This window comes from Heloderma suspectum, chromosome 5 (assembly GCF_057233095.1).
Source record: "Heloderma suspectum isolate Gila_16-S chromosome 5, 16-S_ref, whole genome shotgun sequence".
Taxonomy (NCBI): Eukaryota; Metazoa; Chordata; class Lepidosauria; order Squamata; family Helodermatidae; genus Heloderma; species Heloderma suspectum.
The window spans coordinates 90,764,902-90,784,770 of record NC_139462.1 but is presented as its reverse complement, the minus strand read 5'-3'; the positions used below and the strand labels follow the sequence as shown (position 1 = coordinate 90,784,770).

At 45.2% G+C, this 19,869-nt stretch overlaps 1 protein-coding gene across 2 annotated transcripts; it reads right to left on the bottom strand.

The window, feature by feature from the left end:
* Positions 1-3,589: 3,589 nt before the first annotated feature.
* On the bottom strand, positions 3,590-16,630 carry FRG1 (FSHD region gene 1). 2 transcript variants are annotated; one of them, XM_084856631.1, is made up of 10 exons: positions 16,543-16,630; positions 14,153-14,220; positions 11,809-11,931; positions 10,044-10,098; positions 8,651-8,765; positions 6,956-7,060; positions 5,739-5,830; positions 4,922-5,032; positions 4,580-4,670; positions 3,590-3,728 (listed from the first exon to the last, which is right to left on the bottom strand). In XM_084856631.1, exons 1-9 carry the CDS (start codon positions 16,602-16,604, stop codon positions 4,625-4,627), a joined length of 777 nt encoding a protein of 258 aa, XP_084712757.1. In that variant the 5' UTR covers positions 16,605-16,630; the 3' UTR covers positions 3,590-3,728; positions 4,580-4,624. The 2 variants fall into 2 exon arrangements, with proteins under 2 accessions (XP_084712757.1, XP_084712758.1); XM_084856632.1 differs by lacking the exon at positions 4,580-4,670.
* Positions 16,631-19,869: the final 3,239 nt, after the last annotated feature.

Sequence of the window (19,869 nt, the reverse complement as noted above, 5' to 3'; positions counted from 1 at the left end):
GACTATGCTAAAGCCTTTGATTGTGTGGATCACAACAAACTGTGGCAAATTCTTAAAGTGATGGGAGTACCAGACCACCTTACCTGTCTCCTGAGAAACCTGTACGAGGGTCAAGAAGCAACAGTAAGAACCAGACATGGAACAACCGAGTGGTTCAAAATTGGGAAAGGAGTACGACAAGGCTGCATATTGTCACCCCGCTTATTTAACTTATATGCAGAGTACATCATGAGAAACGCTGGGTTGGATGAATCACAGGTCAGAATTAAGATTGCTGGGAGAATTATCAACAACCTCCGATATGCAGATGATACCACCCTAATGGCAGAAAGTGAAGAGGATCTAAAGAGCCTCTTGTTGAGGGTGAAAGAGGAGAGTGCAAAAGCTGGTTTGAAACTCAACATTAAAAAAACAAAGATCATGGCATCTGGCCCCATCACTTCCTGGCATATAGAAGGGGAAGAAATGGAAGCAGTGACAGATTTTACTTTCTTGGGCTCCAAGATCACCGCAGACGGTGACTGTAGCCATGAAATTAAAAGACGCTTGCTCCTTGGGAGGAAAGCTATGGCAAACCTAGATAGCATAGTAAGAAGCAGAGACATCACCTTGCCGACAAAGGTCCGTCTAATCAAAGCTATGGTTTTCCCAGTAGTAATGTATGGCTGTGAGAGCTGGACTATAAGGAAGGCTGAGCGCCGAAGAATTGATGCTTTCGAACTGTGGTGCTGGAGAAGACTCTTATGAGTCCCCTGGACTGCAAGGAGGTCAAATCAGTCCATCCTAAAGGAAATCAACCCTGAGTGCTCATTGGAAGGACAGATACTGAAGCTGAAGCTCCAATATTTTGGCCACCTAATGCGAAGAGAAAACTCCCTGGAAAAGACCCTGATGCTGGGAAAGACTGAAGGCAAAAGGAGAAGGGGACGGCAGAGGATGAGATGGCTAGATAGCATCACGGATGCAATGAATATGAACTTGAGCACGCTCCGGGAGAGAGCGCAGGACAGGAAGGCCTGGCGTGCTATGGTCCATGGGGTCATGAAGAGTTGGACACGACTGAACGACTGAACAACAACAACAATCTAGCGAGAGGGGGCGGCCAAGAGCGGGAGCCTGCAGCCCCTGTATTTTGCTGTATCGATATGGTGATACAATGAAAACTAAAGAATGCAGGAGAGGGAGGAGAGGACGTGGCCAGCAGAGGCAGCAGCGCTAGCAGATGGAGGCAACTCCAGCCACCCTTTCTCTCCGTGCAGAGATGCAGCAAAGTAACACAAGCATCAGAGAAGCATATAATCATATCTCTCAATGGGGACAGGCTGGGAAATGGAGGCTAGTTAATCCCACTGGTGAAAAGGAAGTACAGTGTGATTTTGAAGGCATGGAAGAGCGCTCTAGGGCTTTGATGTGTTGGAAAGGAAGGCAAGTTACTTCAGTTACCTAGGTTACCCAGGGCACGGCCATGTGAAAGACACACCCCAACGAACACCCTGATCATCCCAAATCTAAAGTGGAGGGATGGGCACACAGCAGCTGAAGTGCAGGGGAACTGAATTAAAGAAAAACAAGAGAGTAAAAGTACTCTGCAAAAATGCAGCTTTTCCACAGGTAAACGCCAGGGCGGCTGCGGACTGGCCACGACATCATATGCCCCAAAGGACCTCCAAACGGTCCCAATCCAAAGCAAATCACCCATGAAGACAGGCCCCAGGACTGACACTACAGAGAATGTGGGCCCTCTGTTGACACAAGGAAATATATACCAATTCTTGAGGGGAATTTTCTTCAATCTATGTGTTAGAAGGAACACAAAAGTATTTTTAACACAATCAACCTGTATATTGAAAGGCACTCTGTAACCCTATTAAACTAGCTTTCAGATAATTTAAAACATTGTTACATGATAGCAAGCCCTGGTGAAGAGTGGTACTTACTTCTGAGTAAACAAGCACAGAATTGCACTGTTGATCCGCTATTCTACTCTAACTGCAATGATTTGTATGTTACTCAGGTTGCAATTTAGAGCCTGCTTACTATGGAGCAGTCCCACGTGTGTAATATGTGGCCCCTGGAGTAAGTGCTTTGGATTCCAGGTTATTTCTCTCAGTTTTGGATCCTACAATTGGCAAGAGGGAAATTCATCGAGGGAAAATGTATACAATCAACGTGCAGGATCACGCAGGATTACAGTTGTTTAAGAACATAAGAGCCAGGCCGAATCAGACCAAAGGCCTATCTAGTCCAGCATCCTGTTCCCACAATGGCCACCCAGATGTCTATGGCAAGCCCACAAGCAGGATATGAATGCACTAGTCCTCTCCTGCTTATGTTCCCCAACATACTGCCTCCAGTACTGGAGGGAATATATTGTCACCATGACTAGTAGCCATTGATAGCCTTATCCTCCATGAATTTGTTTAATCCCCTTTTAAAGCCATCCAGGTTGATGGCCATCACTTCATCGTGTGGTAGCAAATTCCATAGTTTAAGTATGTGCTGTTTAATACTTAATTTTATCTCTTCTGAAGCTCCCACCATTTAGCTCCATGGGATGACCTTGGGTTCTAGTATTATTAGGGAGAAAAATGTCTCCCTATTCCCTTTCTCCACACCATGCATCATTTTGTACACTTCTATGATGTCTCCCTTTACTCTCCCTTTTTCTAAGCTAAACAGCCCCAACTGTTGTATTCTTTCCTCATAGGGGAGTTGATCATTTTCGTTGACCTTTTCCAACTCTACAATATCCTTTTTGATGTGTGGTGACCAGAGCTGTACACAGTATTCCAAGTGTGGCTGCACCACGGATTTGTACAAGGGCAATATAATATTGGTAGTTTTATTCTCAGTTCCTTTCCTAATTATGCCTAACATAGAATTTGCCTTTTTTACAGCAGCCACACACTAGGTTGACATTTTCATCGAGCCGTCCACCGCAACCCCAAGATCTCTTGGTCAGTCACTGCTAACTCAGGTCCCATCAGCATATATATGTGAAGTTGGGATTTTTCGCCCCAACATGCATCACTTTACACTTATTATTATTTATTATTTTATTTATTGCATTTATATCCCACCTTTTTTCCTCTTGCAAGGAACCCAACGTGGCTTACATTCTCCTCCTCCTCTCCATTTTATCCTCACAACAACAACCCTGTGAGGTAGGCCGGGCTGAGAGTCTGTGACTGGCCCAAAGTCACCCAGTGAGCTTCCATGGCCGAGTGGGGACTAGAACCTGGATCTTTTGGTGGTTTCCATGCATTAGAAGTAACTTGGAAGGGCCCAAATTTTCACCCCCCCCGCCCTTTGAGAGACAAGGATTGTGTGTGATTGGGTCTACACATGTTATTACCAGTAGGTAATTCCACATGTGAGATATAATGTGAACCAGGCAAGAGTGATTCTGTTATCTCACTATGTGTTGAGTTTACACACTTCCTCAAACTTGAGCATAATTACTTCAGCTTATGGTAAAACCAGGGGTGATCACAATATGGATTCAAATAGAAATAGGGATGGAAATGTTGACCATATTAACACAAACACTTTACTTCCAAAAGAAAACAAAAACAAAGTCTTAGAGCAATTAAAATTTACTCCAACAAAAATGTTTTATTCAAAAGAATTCACACAAAGAACTACCAATGAAGGATGAAAAGAGACAGGAAAAGGCCAGCTGCTGTTCTGACTATTTGCAATACCTATCAGCTTTCAATTTTGCTCTCCTATAAGACAAGGAAAAAAAAGGATGGATTAAAATATCTATCTAATGCAACAGTCAATGAAGCAGACGTAATACTCGAGTAGGTTTACAAGCCCTTTGGTTTTAGGCAAACCAAAGACCCAACCCACAGAGGTTCTCCAACCGGATTATGGAGCCTCCTTGAATTCCTCCGGGGTGAGGGGGGGACTTGGTCTCCAAGTCCTGCCCCTGTTATCTCTGATCTGTGATTTCCCTGTGTGCTGCTCCCCTCCTGCTGTCATCCAGCCAGCAGAGGGATGAATGGTGTGTGTGTCATACGACACCCTTCCTGAAACTGTTCCCCACCCCTTGTTGTAAACAAACCTCAGAGACATCAACCAATATACACATATATTTCTCAACGAGCCCGTAGAATGCGCTGTTTGTATGTTTGTTTACTAAGCGCGCTGCACAGCTTGCCTCGCCATAGTAAGCAGCTGAGACAGATGAGCAAATGTGTGGTATAGTGTTCCTTTTCATAATATGGTGGTAAGCAGTGTTTAAAGACTGTCAACACTGCTAAATCCAGAGCAGCCTTCACTAAATGCTGAAGCTATGAATGGGGTGAGGGTGAAGGCAGCCTGACCAAAGACTAGTCACTGAAGCGAGTACAAAAAATAAAATCTGCACTTGAAAACAAGTGTCTGAATTTTGGGCATGATCCGGCCCCATGCAACCATGGAAGGTTTCTCACAGGACTTAATGGCACCCCCTTCTCTCCCTCAGCATGCCAGCAAATGCCTGAAATGTGAGGCCAATACACTGCATGACCACCCAGCCCTTGGTCTGCAGCCCAGGGCTCTGGTGGGGAAATTATATGAACTTAGTACATGCCAGGAGTGAACGAGGAATGAAGGCTCCCCTTGGGCTCCATTGTGATCACTCCTCATGTGGGGTTGTGCTTCTGCAGGGATGGACTGTGCCTCTATTTGTAAAAAACGGAGAATGCAAAGTCATTGTCCAATAGCCTCATAGAGTGAAGTGCACTACTTTGGACAGACGCAATTCTCACAAAATTTCATTTAGACAGGTTTTGGGTGCAGCAGGAGAAGAGAGAACAAGAGGCTTACCATCAATAAACAATTGCAAAAATGAGCCTACCATCTAGTTATTGCTAGCATTGTTACTCAGAACCTTGGATTGTCAATTGACATTGTATCTGAATGGGAAGAGTACCTGTCCAACAGGGCCTCATGAAAAGTGCCTTCTTTCCTAGCTTTTTTCAGAGCCTTACTGTCTTCTTGGCTTACTTTGAGTTTACGGTCTTGAAAACTCTGAAACTTCTTCCTGGAAAGGAAATCATAGGATATAAGTTTGAATGGAATGTTATAATTGTGCCCTGTAACAGCAAATTTGAGTGGAGTGTCGACAGGATTGGAGTCCACCCCAAAAAGGGCCACCGAGAAACAAAAGGGAGGTCTCAGTATGCTAGGGTGGACTGTGAGGTATGCCGAAGTACAAAGCATTTAAAAAAGGAGGACACCTCTCCCCACACCAATAAAGCAATCCAATTTTTTGGACTCTGCATTCTCAGTGGCCTCTGGGAAGTACAGAATGTTAAGTGTTAGCTGGAAAAGAAAAATGGAAAATCAGGGGGTGGGGGAGTAAATCGTGAACTGGTCTGCTTGAGCCCCCTACAGCTTATAGTATCTTGGAGAACAGCATGGCTGGCAGCAATCCTGAACAGGTGAGGAAACCCTGCTGTTGTTACAGGTCCCACTATAAACAATACTAGCATATACCAGGGATTTAAATTTCCATCAAAGAATCAAAGGGGTATGGGAGGGGGAGAAAGGGTGGATGGTTAATGAGCACTAGCAGCATATGAAGTCAAGTTTATTTGGCTTTATATGAAGTCAAGTTCATTCAGGCATCAGGACCCAAAGCCCTTGAAGGTTTTCTAATAGGGAAACTAGGAGCCATTTGTGCTCCAATACAACCCACTTGTCTTGCTTTAATTTTTACAGATAGCCAAAAAGCCCTTGCTACATACACGTAGTTGATTTCACATTGCTTAACATTTCCTTTGTCTTCTTCTGGAATGTCATCTTTTTGCTTGGCTTCTCTTTCAGCACATGTTCGGATCTAAATGTAAAGGAAAAAGAAACCAGAAAAGTTGTGTATTTAGAAACGGATGCCCTGAAGTCACAAAACCTCTCAATTTTTCTCTTGGTGACAGATTTTTTCCCAAGTGTTGTTTTCAGTGTCACTGGGCATGAGAATGCAACAGTCACATCAGTAAGCAACTGACCTACGCCGACATCTCATTGTACAGCCTTTGCAAATACAAAGTGAAGTAGTATCATATTTCTATCATGCTAGCAAACTGCCCACTAATGACAGGTGGGGTATGCATGGAGACAGGGCTTGCATATGGAAGGACTCCCATGGGAGGAGGAAGAAATGGAGTTTACAGTATATGAATGCAGCTAGGATTAAACCCTTCTAGCTAGCATCTAGTTTCCTAGGAGGAGGGAGGCGCACTCTACAACACAGACAGAGGGTGAAATCCAATGGCCAATGGAAACACTACTGGTGGAACAGATTCCTCTTCCCCTGCAAGCCCCCTCCCCCCACACACATCTGCTTTAGATGGCTGGGGAATCCTTTGGAGGAGATTTCAGGGGGGTACAGGAGAGAGGAGTGGAAGGGGAAGTTCCACTGTGCGAGTTGAAGTCCACAGTGTGTGACACAAACCCAGAAGCACCTTTAACGGCAGCTTCAATTAGTTTAACCCCCAAAATGCTTTGCCTCCTCGCCTTTGCCTTTAATTCAGCTAAAATTGCTCAGAGAAGTATTCAGAACTGAGATGCATACTGGTCAAAACAGATGCTCCAAGACATCCAATTAGTCAACTTTCCCCAACCTGCTGGCCTGCAGATGTTTTGGCCTGCAACTCCCATCAACCCGAGGATGGCCAATGGTCAGAGATGATGGACAGAGGTTGGGGAAGGCTAGAGTAGACCAGGAATGGGCAGAAAGCAGATCTCCAGATGTGTTGGCCTTAACTTCCAGCATTCCTGACCATTGGCCGTGATGGCAGGGGCTTCTGCCCACCTCTGGATTAGACAATTTATTTGTTCATCACCCAATACTTTTGCCCATGACAGCTGCTGAAGAAATTCTACATGGAGGTGCACTACACTGTTCTGCCTTTTTCCTTAAAATATTCATATAGACCGATATAAGAACTGCAGTTTCGGGTCCTACCTTAATCATTTCCTCATTTCCTGCAGTTTTGCTTTTGGCTACTATATCGCCTTCTTCATTACAGCTGATAAAGCAGCTGTTTGCTGCTAAGAGAGCCATTTTCCCCTGCAGGAAAAGAAAATCAAGCCAAATTAGCAATACTATGATTACGCTCCAACGAAAATATTTTATGATTTTTATCCTAGATTATTTCAATTGTGCAAGAATGAAATTTCAAACCCGACAACCCCACTTCAATCAAAACTCATTAATTTCAATTTAAAAATTGAACTCATGTGTGTTGATTTTAAATACACAACTATCCCTCTTTGTCATTTTAGGAGTGTCACAACTTTGGCATTGGAAAATGTGGTAATAGTAAAACATAAAAGCCCTGTTTTTAAACCAACAGCAATAATAAAGTATCAACTTTACTGTTTTAATTCTCTGTAATAAAATATTTCATCTTTGTTTACTATACTTATACCTCTGATCTGTTTGTCTCACCCCTAATGACCAGGTACCTGAGGTAAAAGGGGTATAGCAAACAAATGTAGATTTATGGTGGCAGCGGGTGAGAGTGGGGTATCTTCCACATCTTAGTGTTAGTATCACTGGGATGGCCCAGTGAAGGGTGTTCTTCCACACCCTGTATTTGCAGATTAGCATCAGCTTTATATTTAACAAGGTGGAAATGATTTTCAAGGGCATGGTTTGTCTGTCTGAACAGAACAGCCACTCTGGAAATTTTGTTATGGCCTTATGGTGCATGTTCCATCACTGTAATTTGGTCTCAATTCAAGCATTTCCCTCCAGAGATAAGCCTATAGGAAGCTGTCATATAGACAAGACTACTTTGTCCCACTAGCGCCGGAAAACTTTTTTCTGTTGAAGTCCACATTACCATGGACGAAACCTGTCGTGCTGCACGTTCCAGCAGGGGACACGGCCAGAGCCAAAAGTGGGTGTGGCCAGTGGGCAGCATTATAGATGTGCTTTTTACCTTTGTTTGGAATGCAACAACAAAAAAAGATATCTACATGCAGGCATTATCCTTCCCCAACTTGTATAAGGTTCTCTCCATTAGCTTTGTAGTTGGGGGACGGAGTGGGAAGATGATGACGACTACATTTATATCCCGCCTTTCCCCCATCTTGCAAGGAACCCAATACAGTTTACATGGTCCTCCTCCTCATCTCCATTTTATCCTCACAACAATACTGCTAGGAAGGTTGGGCTCAGTGACCAGCTCAAAATCACCCAGTGAACTTCATGGCCGAGTGAGGATTAGAACCTGGATCTCTCGAGTCCCAGTCTGACACGCTAACCACTACACCACACTGGTTCATCACACTATACTGCTGGATAAACAATATCAATAACCTGGAGCATGGCAGGTGAGGAGGTGTGACTTGGGGAGCGTCTAGAGGTCTGCATTTGGCCTGCAAGGCAGGTTCCTCACCTCTGATCTAGCCCATTATTGTCTACTCTGACTGGCAGAGGCACTCGAGGGTCTCAGGCAGGGGTCTTTCCACCACTGATCCTATTTAACTGGAGATGGTAGGGATTGAACCTTGGTCCTTGTGCTTGCGAAGCATGTCCTCTACCACCGAGCTGTGGTTCACCCCCCGCCCCCCAATGAGGAGGAGCTAAAATTGAAAAAAAATAATCATACTGTGCATTAAGAATGACTGCTGAACATTTTAGGACACTTGCCTCTTCAAACACTGGCTCCCACTGCTCCCTCGAACCTATTGCATCAGAACGTCCAATAACCAGCCCTTCTGAATTAATGCCAAGGTATTTGCCATACCCTGATTTCAATGCAATTCTTAAAGGAAAAAGAAGTAGTAGTAATGGCATTAGTAACTGATCAGTTTTTTACTGGAATTGATGTCTTCAAACCTATGTTACACCCATAGTTTCAGCTATTATCCAGGGAACTCTGGGGACCATTAGATGCTTACCAGGAGTAAGAGAAGCTTACCAAGGAGAAAACCAGTAATTGGGAACAAATGTCATTGAAAGACAGCTGGAAGTCCATCACTTCCAGCCTCCTCCGGCATGGGTAGGTGCAGGGGGAGTGTGCAATCGCAGTTCGCTCAGCGAGACAGCAACGTCCAGATTCATGTGAACTCACTGTACACCCTACAACATGGCCCAGAATGTTCTGGAACACAAAGGGATTCCATGGCAGACATACTGGGGTTCTTTGGCAGAGAGGTCAATGTGAGAAAGGTTCCTTGAAGGTAAGATGCTTTTAAAAAACTGGCCTAGGTTAAAGCAACATCATGGTGGGAAAGCACTATGATTTTATTCATTCTATTTCTATCCCACCTTTCTCCAACTTAAGTAGAACCAATGTGTGTTACAACATGACAGTAAAATAAGAAATAACAAGAAAAAGATGTGATCAGTGCTGGGAATTGAAGCTGTTGGCTGTATGAATATGGGGGCAATCCAGCGAAAAGACCCCCATTTCAATGGGAAAAGGGCCTTGTACAAATGTTTACCTGAAGATGGCTGGACTAAAGTTGTGTAAAGGCTACGAGTGCTCATGCAAACCCCACATCACATGCCAATGCCTCTTGAGGTCTTTGTACATTGAGACTGAAGGTCTAAAAAGGGCTTCCAAGAGAGCAATCCTACGGCCCCTAGATAGCATCTGGGGGACATAACCGCACTCCTTCCCCGCCCTCTCACAGCCAGCGTGGAGAGAACTGTACTGGCGGCTGCCACAAGCTTGTAAATGCGAGTGCGTAGGGAGTGAAAGGGGGCAGGCCTGGGGGCGGCGCAGGCATGTGGAATAGGAGCTCTCCCCAGCCATCCCCAGCCTCCTTCCCTCCCACTCCCTGCAGCATCTGCTAGATGGGCAAAATCAATAATACCTTCTCAAGGCTCCCAATTGTGTGGAAAGCTTCTATGCATGTTCAGCTGTACATGCTCAGGAACTCTTTGTGCTCAATATAGGTATATATATATGCCAGTTTAACAGGGGAGAACAATGATTAGAAAGCAGATCTGAGGTGATATAATCCATTTCAAACATCCTTGTAAACAGAAACCTAAAAAGCCTGAATAATACTATTAAGTCCAGTAGAGTAATTACCTTGTATCTGACAGCTTGACAGCAGTAAATTGTTCAGGGGGAATAGGGCCTTCATCTGAATGTATTAAAAAGATATTAAGACAATATTGAAGCTAAGGCTGAAGAATCTTGTGAACAATTTCTGATGCGCAAGGCTCAAAGAATGTACACACGACACTGGGAACATTATTACCTTTTTCCATTGTTTATTTTGTTACTCTCACCACATACACTTGGGCTAATGGTTTCCTGTACTTAAGTGAAGGATGTTCAGCTCTTACTATAAAGAGACAGGTATTGTTCCTCATTACTTCCACAGATTCATAAATGTGTAGATATTCCACTTCCCAAATACTAAAATGTTGTGAGACCCAGTTGTCAAATATGGAGTAATTTATCCATCTTTTCTGGCTTGTTACAAGCTATGTTTACAGTGAAGCAGTTGCCTGATTCACCACAAGCACAGATCATCACTATGCTGATTCACCACATCCTCAGAAGCTTTTTGGAAATGGACCAAGCAAGGGAATGTCACAAGTCCTAATGTGTGGTCATGTGGCAGCAAGAGGATGGATGTTTTGCCATGAATTCAGCGATCAGCATGAACATAGTGCTCTAGTTTGTAATGAACTAGAATGGCAGCCAATTATGTACATGCAACCACAGTGCTTCCAGTTTCTATAACACATTTCCTTGGGAGTAAGACTGGATTCTCACATTCACTTTAGACATGATAGCACCGTTGTAACACGACTCCTACCTGTCATTTTTGCATGGTGAGCAGTTTTTCTGAATATGTCTCAACATGGGGAGATGCTCTTGAAATGACCAGAAGTTCTGATACGCTGATTCTGTTCTGTGTATAACGGAAACTTTAAAAAAAGCTTCTCCCTTTCTTCCAGGGCATTTTGAAAATAATATGACTTTTTTAGCCCTGCTTTTTAAATATCTCTGCCTTTGGCTGGTACATTATAATCTGAATGGGAAAGTTGTGCAAATCTCAAATCAGCAGTAAAATGGATGTGCTATTATTGCTGTTGTTGTTGCTCGTTCTATTGTATTTTTAATCTTTGTAACCCGTCCAGAGAGCTTCGGCTATTGGGTGGTATAGAAATGTAAATCATCATCAACATCATCATCATCTCTATATTCCATAGTGAAATAGGTAATCAACCATTTATATAGTAGCGGGTAGGCTTTATGAGACATGCAATACCAAAAGAACACAGATTTTGCACCCAGCTATTAGAGCTCAAAAGGCTAACGTGTACAGTCTAAAATCTAACAGAGGTACATCACCACAAATTGATGACTAAAAAATATGGTCAGCATCATTTATCCAAAGACTGATTACATATACATTGTTGAACAGAAAAGACGTGCTTCGTCATTTCTTTCATGCTATTAGCCTTCCACAAGTGACTAAGATAGGTACATGCAGGCAGCTGTCTAGAATCTCTTTTGTACTAATTGGCAAAACTCGGTTACAACACAGTTAGCATCACAGGACAATACAGAATGCTTTAAGACAGCCTTCCCCAACCTGGTGCCTTCCAGGTACTTTGGACTATAATACCCATCATTCCTGACTATTGGCCATGCTGTCTACAGCTGATGGGAGCTGTAATCCAAAACATTTGAAGAGAACCAGGTTGGGGAGGACTGCTCTAAGAAGTATTTTATGTCTGTTATTGGGCAGATTAAAAACATAAATAAAAACATAAATAAATAACGCTTACCAATCCCCAAAGTGAGAAAATTTGTTTCCATTTTCACCAATACCAACCTTTATGTGGGGCTCCAAGAGTAAAAAGGCCATTGTCAAGTGCATTGACATAGGTTCCAAGACCCATCTCTATTGCTACTGTTCCTGTGATGTCGCCAAAATTTGTTACTGTCCACCAGCCTTCTAACATACAAGAGGAAACAAGAAGAAAAAAAAGAACACTTGGGCTGTCTGATTCACAATATATAAATGACAGTAACTGCTTACTGGGAAAGCTTTAGAGATACCAAACATTCAAACAACTTTTAGTCAAACATTTTATTTTAATGAAAACACTGAAAAACATAATGAACAGTGACAGTTGTTTAATCAACAGCCTTACAAATTGTCAGTGACAAACACATGAAATTGTTGAAAGGATCACTCTATAATCTTCGGTTTGGAAAGGGCGAGGCTCGTGTCTTGAAACTACTTAGTAAAAGCTAATGCTTGAGGGTACGCATAAAGCAATGAGACACCTGAAAAGATTTTGACCACGTATTCAGTTACAACATGAGCACACGTTATGCCTTGTGGCATCAGGAATCACAGTGAATCAGACTGATGCTTCCATCATGCTCAGCTGAAGACCTGGGGCTGCTTCGAGCACTAGTAACACCTTGTAATTAATAGTCCATGTCTTTAGCTTATAGTAATAAGAGCACAACTGAGAAACAACATGAAATCATGATATAGTGGTTAGAGTGTTGGACTAGGACTGGAGAGACTCAGGTTCAGATCCCCATTTGCCCATGAAGCGCACTAGGTACTTTGGGGAAATCATAATCTCTCAGTCTAACCTACCTCAGGGTTACTATGAGGACAAAAGAGGAGTATGCCACCCTGAGCTTCTTGATGGAGGTGTGAGATATAAAAGCAATTAATAAATAAAGATATGTACACTCCTTTTAAAAAAGCCAAAATCTCAATGTTCAGAATAAATTGTATCTGTATTGATGTATTTAGGGCACAATCCTATCTAGATAGGCAGCTGCCTCCAAACCTGGAGGCGACCACCTATCAAAGCAGGGCAGGAGAAGCACAGAGGGGATCGTTCCCTCTATGCCTCTCCCGCCCTTCTTTTTCTGCTAGACAGCTGTTTTCGGCTGTCTAGCCATGGGGCGAGGGGGAGCAAGAGAGCAGGCTGCTGTATGACACATAGGATGTGTCGTACAGGCAGATCCGCTCTCTCCACCCTGCTCCTTTTCAGCCGCTCCATGCTCCTCTTCCGAGCGCGGAGGATGGGGCTTCTCCGTGCTGCCTCCGAGGCAGTGCGGACATGGGGGAAGTCGGTTTTCTAGGAACTGACCTCGGAGTAAGGGCTCTGAGGTCGGTTCCCAGAAAACAGCATATCCTATTGCCATCTAGCTGCTGTCTAGCGGCCATAGGATCACTCTCTTATTCTTTTATCTTGCTGTTCTCCGCTCTGAGATCTTTGATGTGGAGCAGTATATAAATACTGTAAATGAATGAATGAATGAATGAATATTGTATAGTGCTTGTGAAGAAAAAGCAGATAATATTGACCTATCTTCCAGGATTGTTGTAACTATTACTACAAAATAATGTACATGAAGTGTTCTGAATGCTTGAGAGTGCTACTTAAATGCTGAATATTATCATGTCCAGCCATGGCAGAACAGTCCTAAGGAGGGCTAGGTAGGAGTGGAGCTGTGAATCGCCCACAATAAGCCAAGCTCTGTCAGCTTGTGCCAGTAAGGGCAGAAAGGGTGGGTGAGGTTTTGCTGGGCGTTTCAGCACAGCTGTTCTGTGCAGTCATAATTCCCCCGTCCCCTCATTGACAGCATTTGTGTGTGTGTGTGTGGGAGGAATTAGCTACACTAGCCTAAGGGCTTGTGTACCTGATGGGCCTGGAACAGGCCCATCTGGGGAATGGCGTGGTTTTGGATCCAGCAGATCCAAAGACTGCTTCTCCCTACCCCACTCCTGAGCACCCCATCTTGGGGCTTTCTGCTGGCAGAAGCTTTCCGCCTGCCCAGGAGTAATGAGGTCACCACAGCGAAGGCCATGTCCCTGGTGGAGAGCCCAAAATGCACAGTCCTAATGCCCCCCAGCCATCAACACTGGTGGTGGTGATAGTGTGGGGGAAGGGAAGTTTATTCTCTTACTATGAGCTAAGCTAGAGCAAGCATACTTAATGTATTATGCCTGTTTAGGATGCAGACGGACTGGCATAAACATTTAAGACTGGGGTGTCTGTCCCAGTCAAAATTGTAATATCTGTTTTATTTAAAAACTAACAGGTCTTAGCTCTGTAACCCTAAGAAACACCCTCCACTTTCCAAATAATTGCTGTTCTTTGGCAATTCCTTACTCTTCCACTTCCATGGAAATGTCAGCTTACCAACAATATCCAGCTGATCCTCAACATTCTCTTCTCTTTTCCTTTTTTTATCTTTGTTTTTCTTCTTACTGAAAAAGGACACAAAAGCATAAATGAACAGACTCTACACACACAATACAATACATAATCTAAAACAGCTCATTGATTATGCATACCGTTTCTTAAATCACACGCAGTAACATTCAAGGGCATCAGAGAGAAAAGGCATGTCCAAGGAAAATTCCTGCTTGCAGTGCTAATTGATTTCAATTTCTGAACCTGTGGCACAGATACCTAATTTTTGCCTTTGTGATCTTCTCACTCTGAAATTTATATGCCCCCATGAATCCAGCCAGTAAGACACAGAGAAAAGTATGTTAGGGAAAGATACTGTGCATCTCCAGGTTATATTCTGGCAGTGATTTGCTGAAATGGCTGCTCCATGTACACATGGAGGGGCAACATTCATGAATTGCTCCTGAAATCTGTATGTGAATCATAATTCCAAGGCAACAGTTATTCAGGCCTTGGTCACATCGTGGATAGACTATTGCAGTGCACTCCACATGGGGCAGCCCTTGAAGAGTGCTTGGAAGTTTCAATTGGTGCAAAACGTCGCAGCTAGGCTGTTAACTGGTGCACGGTATTGTGATCACACCACAATACTGAACGATCTGCATTGGCTGCCAATTGTTTTCTGGGTTCAACTCAAGGAGCTGGTTTAACCTTTAATACACTAAGGGTGCAATCCTATGCATGTTTAGACAGAAAAAAAGTCCTACAACTCCTAGCATTCCCCAGCCAGGACTTTTCCTGTCTGAATCTATACATAAGATTGTGGATTAAATGGCTTAGGGCCTGGTTGTCTGAGCGACTGCCTATCTCAGTATGAACCAGCTCAGTTATTAAGATCAGCAGGGGAGGCCCTTCTCAAGACACACTCTCTTGCGGAGGCCCTCTTGTCAGGCACATGAGAAAAGGCTTTCTCTTGTGTTGCTCCCAAACTCTGGAATACACTAACTCTGGAGTTACGATTAGTCCCTACTCTCTCTCCATTCAAGAAGGGGGTCAAGACACATCATTTTAACTTGGCTGTTTAAATTGCTGTTATGGCTTTTATGCTGTTTATAATGTTTTACTATGTTTTCATTTGATTACAGTTTTTTTAAAAATTTTCTGATATTTTTGTAAACCACTTTGGCTTGCTTCAGAAAGGTGGTATAGACATACAATAAATTACTAAATAAATTCTTGGGGTCCACATATCCTACCCACTCTGAAAGCTCTGTGGTTATCGAAATTCAATTTACAGTATCAGTCACAGAGGTGATTACAGGCAAGATCTACATGCTTCCACTTTACATTTCCCCCTACATATACAGATGAGTGCAGATTCCCACTTCCAGAAAAATACCACCAGAATGTAACATGGAAACCAGAACCAAGATGAAGAACACAGAGAAAAAACACAGATGGTAAAAAAGGGATTGTGTTCAGCCTTGTGTACAAACAGGAGGTGCAGAAAACAGGTAGTAAGCATGAACTGTGACTATATACAGATGGGCAAAGTAGTACAGGAAGTTATTACCAAGATGGAAAAGCATGTTATGCGGGGAAAGATGTGCATACTGGATGTGCCCAGCTGATCATAAAGGCTCAAGATGAATTTGAGCAACTATTTATACTCAGACAATTAGACCACTTCAGGTCTGCATAGTTTAATGGAGAAAAGGGTACAGGAGAACATGAGTAACCAAGATCTTTTCATTTGCATTAAGGGGTAGTTTATGCAAAAACCAGGGTAACCTCTTGCTAGCCAATCTAGTTATGAATGATTTAAGGCAGCCTTCCCCAACCTGGCACCCTCCAGATGTTTTGGCCTTCAGCTACCATCACCTCCAGGCAGAATAGTCAACGGTCAGGAATGCGGGGAATTGTAGTCCAGAACATATGGAGGGCACCAGGCTGGGGAGGCCGATTTAAGGAGCACTCGTGATGGAGCTAAACGGAACCTCCAGATATTGAAGCAGCATACCATCGACTACCGGCGAAACCGCCCCTTTATGCCTGGCTCACGAGCTTTCTGCAGGGCTCTCCTTGTGTCCTTAAAGAGCACATCTTAATTTCTCACAAGAAAAGCACTGGGGCTCAAGGAACGCACATTCCGCCCATAAGCAGCGCCCCCCTATAATCATCCAAACGTGCGGTGGAGGATCTAACTGTGATTACTGAGCGGTGAAGGAAAGGCACTCTGCACTAGCTCAGAGGCACTCTACAGTTATGACATCCGCCACAGCACTGGAAACAGGTTCCGAGGCTAGAACGTGTCGAGCTCCGAGCCCTCAGGAAAGGGGAGAAACCCAGCCTCATCCCGCCCATTGGGGAAACCCAAACTAGAGGAAAATTCTCACTTTTTTGATTTCGTCCCCTTAAGAACCAGCTTGGTCTTTTTGACACAGGAATACTCCGCCATGTCCGCTCGCGTACTACGGGAGCCGCGGAAGGACAACCCCCGCCCACCGTTCGTCCTACAGCCGTACGGCGGCTCTGAAGGGGCGTATCGGGCTTCCTTCGGCGGACGGTGTGCGCCTGCGCATTGCAGGCCTTGACGCCGTTGCCTTCGTCCCCTGCGAGAGCTGGCCGAACTGGGATCCGGAAGAAAGGGGGCGCGATGAGAGTAGTGCTGTGCTGGACCCTTCAGGGGAGCCCAGTGCGGTGGGGGCGTCTTGGATGGACCCTCGTCTTCACTGCTGCGATCACTATTGGCTGCTGCTGCTCCTTGGCCCTTGCCAGGGAGCGAATTGGCAGGGCAGAGAATTAGTGAGCGAGCGATGCCTCCTCCTCCTCCCTGTTGTCCTCTCGCTCGCCCCTCTAGACCAGAGGGAAAGGCCAGCCAGGCAGGCGGAAATACTGAGAAAAGCAGCCCTTCTGGGTGGTGGCCCCCCTGCTGGACCAAGGGCCCTGGCCGGTGCCCATCATGCCAACCCCTGGCGCCAGCCCCGGGCCAGCCGAAGCGCTGTGGCGCTCCTCCTGTGTGTGCGTCTTTCAGTAGCTACCTTTCCTTATGTGTAACAGTTGTTGCCAGCCTGGGTGGAATTTAAATGTATTCAGTAATACTGGAACCAAGGCCCATTTCAGGTTGTGTGGGGCTTGCAGCAACAGAGCTCTGATGGGACCCCCCATCTGTCTCTTTGGCACCTCCCCCATCGAGCAGGCCTAATCCCAGCTGCTGGGTTGCCAAGAAAAGGGCCTTGGGGGGGAGCATTGGCAGTGGCTGCCTCTTGTGTTGCATCACTGCTTACTTGGGCAAGGAGCTGCTACTGGCTGTGCTCCGGCTGGTTAGGATGGCATTTGGGAGTGCTCTCCCTGGGCAATGGCAGGGCTTCTCGCTGTGCCACCCAGAGGGAGAGCATAAACAGAGGCGGCTCCATGTGGCCTTGCAGCCTCCATTTGCTCGTTTGTCTGTGCTGTTTCCCTCTGGCTGTACCAGCAGGCCCAATCTTCACCGCTGCACTGCCCAGAGAGATACAAGCGGGATAGTGGAGGCTGTGACTGCTGCCAACTCTGCTCTCTTGTTCTCCTGCCCTCTTCCTCTGGGTCGTGAGGCAGACTGCACGCCACCCAGAGGGAGAGGGCAGGTGAGCAAGTGAGTGGAAGCTGCTGCAAGGAACTCTCTCCACAACTTTGTGCTATGTCTCTAGGCAGTGCACCAGTTTGGGTGTGTGGTCCTGCTAGGCTCAATTCCATTCATTGTGCCACGCCATGCAGAGAGTGTAGTGAGCAAGCAGGTCAGAAATGAGCAGAGGTGCCGTGGAAACACCTGCATTCTGCTCTTTTCCTCCATGTGGCACAGCAGGAGCCACTGCACTAGCCAGAGAGTGCATCTAGCCACTGCATTGCTCAGAGAGAGAGTGCAGGTGAGTGAGCAGAGTTCTGGCAGCCTCTGTGTGCTTGTCTGCCCTCTCCCTCTCGCCAGTTGGTGGATATTGGGAAAGGCAGATACTGGCAGCTACCTGCATGCTCCCCCTCTCTGGGCAGAGTAGCAGTTGGGATCTGGCCCTGGGTTGGATGGATACCTTTCATTGCAGTCTGAGTGGGCCAGTCCCATCCATCGACTTGCCTAGAGGGAGAAGGCAGATGGGGGATTGAGGCTAGGCAGTGGCTGCTTCTTGCCACCCTCTCTTGCTTGGGTTGAGTGATAGAGTCTAGCGTGAGAGGGCAAATGGTTGATCGAGGGGAGGTGAACAGTGCTGGCAGCAAGGAGCAATCACCTTTGTGCCCCCCCCCCCGAAAGAGCAAGAGCACTGGCCAGTGAGCAGAGCCGGCTGCTGCTTGCAGCTGCTGCCAACTCCCTTTTATCACTTCCCTGTGCATTGAATGATGCCGAGTCAGGGAGTGACCACCTCAGTTGACCTGGTCCTTAAATGGTGGTGCTGCCCCCTTCCTGTTGCATCTATTCTCCTATTAAGAAGATCAATGCTTGTAGATGCTGGGTCTGATAAAAGAATGCGGGTGGTTTTATACTGGTTGATTCCAGCATGGATATTCAGCACCTGTACTGAAAAACCTATTGTAACAGACATGATCATTTCTCAATCAGCATTCCTATATAGATCCTCTAGGTAAGTGCGAGTATTCTGATTTCTGGCCATTGCATGGGAAGGGATGTTGGAGAACACCTCTGCAGGGTACTCTGAATATTTGGAGTTCTTCTGAGGGAATACAAACTCCCCTGTTGAAGAACTCCCAATCTGGTGTTTGCAGGGGGCTTAATCTTAGAATCTATCCCTTGTACATTCCAGGAGCTGGAACTGTGTTGTCTCTGTTTTTGTCATACTTCCCACAAAAACTGACCTTCTAGTTAAGAACATAAGAGCCGTGCTGGATCAGATCAAAGGTCCATCTAGTCCAGCATTCTGTTCACACAGTGGCCAACCAGCTGTCTACCAGGAACCCACAAGCAGGGCATGAGTGCAACAGCACCCTCCCACCCATGTTCCCCAGCAATTGGTGTACATAGGCTCACTGCCTCTGGTACTGGAGGTAGCCATCAAGACTATTAGCCACTGATAGCCTTTTCCTCCAGGAATTTGCCCAACCCCCTTTAAAAGCCACCCAAATTGGTGGCTGTCACTACATAATCAATGTGAGGAGAGTATAAAAACTTTCCTTGCCACAGTTGAATAGCTGATTCTTTCTAGTGAAAGTTCATCAGTATCATAGAATAGTAGGGTTGGAAGGGGCCTACAAGGCCATCGAGTCCAACCCCCAGTAAAAGCTGGTAATCTGCTTTCTACACTTTCCTACAAAAAAGAAGAGAAATCTCTGCTTTTGATAATTCCCCTCTTTTCCACCAGGTGTTGCTGTCACTGCAAAAATACATTTTGTAAAAAAGGAATATGCCTTCTCAGACATTCACAGCATAGAGTGCTCTCCAAGTATTCCGCCAATGAAAGGAAGCAAGTGGGGTTTATATTCTGGTCCTCCAAGCCACGGCTGGCTTAAGCTTTACTTCTAAGTAAGGGCCACCCAGAATTGTATAACTTATCAGAGAGCTTTGTTGTGTGACAAGTCCTATAATTTAGTACTGTGGTTTTCAAACTGTGTAACACAGAACTCTGAGGTTTCTTGGGAAATCAGTTAGACCTGCCTGATCACAGAAATGGCCTACAAGCTGTCCTTAAAGATGGCTTATGCATGGTTGTTTCAGTGGGCAGCTGCAGGAGTGTTGGCTGTGT